General features: G+C 68.0%; 1 protein-coding gene across 1 annotated transcript; it reads right to left on the bottom strand.

Annotated features, from left to right (window-relative positions):
- Window positions 1-217: 217 nt before the first annotated feature.
- On the bottom strand, window positions 218-4,002 carry LOC142825126 (maestro heat-like repeat-containing protein family member 7). The gene is made up of 10 exons (XM_075916850.1): window positions 3,838-4,002; window positions 3,398-3,520; window positions 2,796-2,863; window positions 2,578-2,683; window positions 2,216-2,311; window positions 1,944-2,048; window positions 1,418-1,553; window positions 1,094-1,188; window positions 694-846; window positions 218-335 (listed from the first exon to the last, which is right to left on the bottom strand). The coding sequence occupies exons 1-10, from the start codon at window positions 4,000-4,002 to the stop codon at window positions 318-320; spliced, it is 1,065 nt and encodes a 354-aa protein (XP_075772965.1). The 3' UTR covers window positions 218-317.
- Between the last annotated feature and the right edge of the window lie 352 nt (window positions 4,003-4,354).

Genomic DNA, 4,354 nt, shown 5'->3' with positions numbered 1-4,354 from the left:
TTGGGTGTGTGGCAAAAGCCCCCCCCCCCCCCCCCCCCCCCCGCTGGCACAGCTATTCTGGCAAAGCCGCCAGGGCAAATGGCAACTCTGCCGAAAAGCATCTGCTGGCTTTAAGCTCCCTGCGAGCTGTTCTCATCGCTCAGCCATCACCACCACTGCCCTGCCTCTGTCCTGCTCCCCCATTACAAATTATTGACCAAGCCTGATCCAAATGTTTTTTGAAACATTGTTTAATGAGAATGTAAATACAATTCAATACAATTGGGAGGGTTGGGGGGAGGGGGACGCAGCTGCTGGCTCCTCAGCTCTTGCTGCTCTCACTGGGTGTCTTCCTGCTGCAAGGGAAGCAGAATCCGTCACATTCATCCCTGGGGACTCAGGGGAACTGGCCCCCCAGCATTTCCACCCTCCTCCCCCCTGCTCTCTGGTCACCCCCCGTCAGGCCCGCAGGGTGAGCTCCTGACCCCCCCCGCCCCCAGAGCTCCTGACACCTCGGCCCCCTCCCGCCTCCTAGGACAGTTTCTGTGTTCAGAGCCTCCCCCACCCCCAGGGACGCTCGCAGGGGCAGGAGGGATTCTGCCAGCAGGGACGTGGGGTGGGGGCAGCCTGAGGAAAGGGGCGGGGGACTCCCTGAGGGGATGGGAAGGAGACCCTGGCCCTGCCCCACTCTCCTGATCTGCTCCGGCTGCTCACCATGTATTCCAGGAGCTGATGGGCCTGCCCATGCAGGGCGTGGGCCAGGACCAGCCCGGCCTGGCTGGGGCGCCGCAGGGGGGAGCGGGCAGCGAGCAGAGCCTTGTCCAAAAAGCAGTTCTCCTGCTCTGGTGTAAAGAGCTGCCCAAAGACCTGAAATCAAGAGCACAGGAGGTTTCAGCTGACGGCCCAGAGCCCGGCCCCAACTCCTGGGGCTAAAACAGCTTCCTCCTCCCCAAACTCCCTTCCAGACCCTGCACCCAGACGCTCTCCTCACCCGGCACCCCAACCCCTGCCCCAGGTCACAGCTTCCTCCTGCCCCCAAGACCCTCCTACCCCCACGAGGGCCCCAGCCAGCCCCACCCCCGAGCCCTGCCCTGCCCTGGCAGCGCGTCCTTACCTCTCCCACCCTCACGCTGTTGCTGTGAGCCAGGACCCATCTTTCTTTGTAGTAGTGTCTGCACCACAGGTCCTCTGCCTGGTGGATGTTGAGGCCTGCAAGAGACACAACAGGGTCATTCTGCTGGCAGGTCTGAGCCCTTCCCCTCCCACGGGTCCCTGCAGGCATCCCTGGGCAAATGGAGGGGCACAGGGGGCAGAAGGGGAAGACAGAGGGACGCATCCCCCCTTGGGCCAGTCTGGGGGAAAAGGGCTGGGTCCCCTCCCCCCGCCGCCGGCACCCTCAGGGTGTCCCTGGGGCCCAGGTCCCGGCTGGGTTCCTTACCCCTGTGGTGCAGGAGGAGTTGATACAGGCTGTGCACCCCCTCCCGGGCCAGCCGGCTGACGTCTTCGGATGGGTCCGAAATAAAAAGGCCCAGCTGGGCCACGTGGTGACCCATCCTCGGCCAGTCGGCGGAGTTCTGAGGGGAGAGAAGAGGGGGGGTCCCTCAGCATCCTGGGGCTGCACGTCCCATGCAAATGGCCTCCGAGGCGGGTCTGAGCTCGGGGGACGGACAGAGACACCTCCCGGGGCGGGGGCGGGGCCGGCCTTGCGAGGAGACAACCCTGAGCAATGGCCCCGACTGAAGGGTCACTCCGGGGGTGGAACAAGGGGATCCACTGACGGCCACTCCCCAGTCCCCAGGCCCAGTCCCTCAAGAGCCCCCCTGAAGGGCCCAGGGTCGCCCCTCCCCGGGGAAAGGAGAACGCGGCCCATTCCCGGCCCATTCCCGGCCCTGCCTCTGCCTCCCGGGGACGCTCCCAGCCCCGCGCCCTGCAGCCCCAGACCCCCCGGCTCCGAGGTCACTTACGTCAAACCCCGGGAGGGTGGTGGCGACTCCCAGCAGGGCCGTGGTGCTGCCAAGGGCCCTGGCTCGCTCCTGGGGCAGGCGGGACTCCAGCCACGGGCTCAGGTGCTGGGGGGGAAAGAGGCAGGTCAGGACCCGTAGGGAGGTGCAGGTTCTGGGCAGAGCCTGGGGCTCCTCTCGGACTGTGCCCCCCCCAGCCACTGACACTGCTCCTCTCTCGGCCCCCCCCCCCGAGGAAGCAGGGACAATGGCCCCGTCCCCCCCACGGGGCTCACCTCCATTATGAGCTGCAGCCGGGCGGTGTCTGGGGACTCGGCGAGGAGGCTCGCCAGTAGGGCCTGGAGGTCGTAGGGAAGGGCCCGGATGAACTGCTGCAAGACAAGGGGGAGCCCTGGGTCAGAGGGGGGTTGGGGAATCCAGGCCACCCGCTGGCTCCTGGGTGCAGCCTTGAGCAGGGTCTGAGCCGCCTCGCAGAGCAGGGAGGAGCCCAGGCTGGGCATGGAAGGGACGGGCCCCCCGGGAGAGCAACGGGAACCCTGGAGGGAAGGATCCAAACCTGCAGCTTCTTCCCTCCCTCTGCCCCCCCTCCTCTCTGGAGCTCCAGCCCAGCCCGGGAGCAGGGCCCGGAGGGACGTACCTGCGTGTGGATGGGCTCCTGCTGCCAGTCCCCAGACACAGTCTGTCCCACGGCCGCCGTCAGCAGGGGGCTCAGGAGCTGGGCCCGCAGGGGAGGCTGCAAGGTGCTGGCAGGAGAGAGGGGCAGAGACTGTTAATTCAGCAGCAGGAGACAGACTTTCCCACTCCCTGGCCAGGGGATCTGCTCTGGGGGGAGTCGGCGGGGGGGGGGGTCGGTACCTGAGGCTGCAGGCGGCGTTGAGGCAGTCGGCCAAGACCAGCGGGGGGGGCGAGTCCTCCATGATCTCCTGTGAGACCCAAGGAGACAAAGGGGCGTGTGAGGCTGGGCCCCCAAGAGACGCTCACGCGGCCAGCGCCCCCACCCAGCAGGATCCAACCCCACTGCCTCCCGCTGCCCTGTAGCCCCCCTGCCCGACACAGGGCCCCTCCCAGCACCCCCCTCCCAAATCGGGACCAGCTCAATCCTTGTCCCCAGGCCGTCTCCTGCCCCTCCCTGCCCTGGTGACCAGCCTCTGAACCTCCTCATCCCTGCTCCCCAGGCGCATCCCCAGCAGCCCGCTCGGCTCCCTTCCAGCCCCCCATGGCCCGGGGAGACCCCTCCCTGTCCCGAATCCCCCTTCCTGTCCGGCACCCCAGACCTGCCCCATTTCTGTGTCCCTCCCTCCTCCAGCATCCCCACCCACCCTCCCCATGTCCACCTCCAGCCCTCCTGGCTCCACCCATCCCGTTTCCAGCACCCCCACCCGCCGCCATGGCCCAGGCAGACCCCTGTCCACCCCACGTATCCCCTTCCCTCCTCCCGGCTGCCGCGACTCGCTTACAACGATCCTGGCCATCATGGTGTCCTTGCAGCAGCGCGGCGCCAGGGTGTCCTCGCCCCTTTGGAGGGCGGCGAGGCAGGCGAGGGGGATGGCCAAGAGGAACCGCTGCAGGGCGGCTGGGCTCTGCACCCCAGAGAGAGTCTGTGAGCCTGGGGCCTGCCTGCCCCCCACGGACAGCTGCAGGGCTCAGGTCTCCCAGGAGTGGAGGTGGGAGCTGCTGGTTGTCCAAGCACCCACACTCCCCCCCCAACTGCTGCCTCAGGCTTGTGGGGGCCCAGCTGGTGCATGACAAGAGCCCCCAGCTTGGGGGGTCCAGGTCATGCAGGAGAAGGGGCCCCAGGGGGATCCCCAGGTACAAGCCCCTCCCGGAGGGGGGGGGGGGACGTGCTGGGAAGGGGCCGGACAATCTCGGGTCCCCCCCGTGTGGAGAAGGTTCCTACCGTGTCCCGGGTGTGGAGCTGCTCTTCGATGTCATAGATGGCCCCTTCCTCCACCCGGGAGTCCACCCGCTCCTGGCAGAGCTCCGCCGAGGCGCAGGGGGGCTCTGTGCGGGAGGGAAGGGACCAGGGTGACTCCAGCGGCCAGCAGGGGTCACGAGCCCCCATGTCAGGGACCCAGGGCAGGTTGGGCCCCACACGCCCCTCGCAGGGACCCATCCCCCTTCCACCCTCACATCTGCCAACGCCCTCAGCAGAGCCCCCACCAGGAACAAGAGAGCCAAGCAGCCCCCCCCCATCCATTGCCCTGGCTGCGGGGCAGACACTGGGGCTGCCCCTCCCCGCCCCCCCCCCCGGGTACTGGGTGAGCCCCTGGGCCCAGCGTGTTCACGGCCCCTCACCTGGGTCTGAGCGGCTGCAGGAGGTGGCCCGGCTGCAGCTGGAGGCCCAGGCGCTGCTGCTGACGGACCTGGACCCACAGCTGCAGGGGCTGGTGCGGGGAGCGACGGGCTGGGGGCTC

This window comes from Pelodiscus sinensis, unplaced genomic scaffold (genome assembly GCF_049634645.1).
Source record: "Pelodiscus sinensis isolate JC-2024 unplaced genomic scaffold, ASM4963464v1 ctg36, whole genome shotgun sequence".
In the NCBI taxonomy this organism is placed as follows: domain Eukaryota; kingdom Metazoa; phylum Chordata; order Testudines; family Trionychidae; genus Pelodiscus; species Pelodiscus sinensis.
The sequence above is the reverse complement of the archived record's forward strand: the minus strand, read 5'-3'. Positions and strand labels throughout refer to the sequence as shown.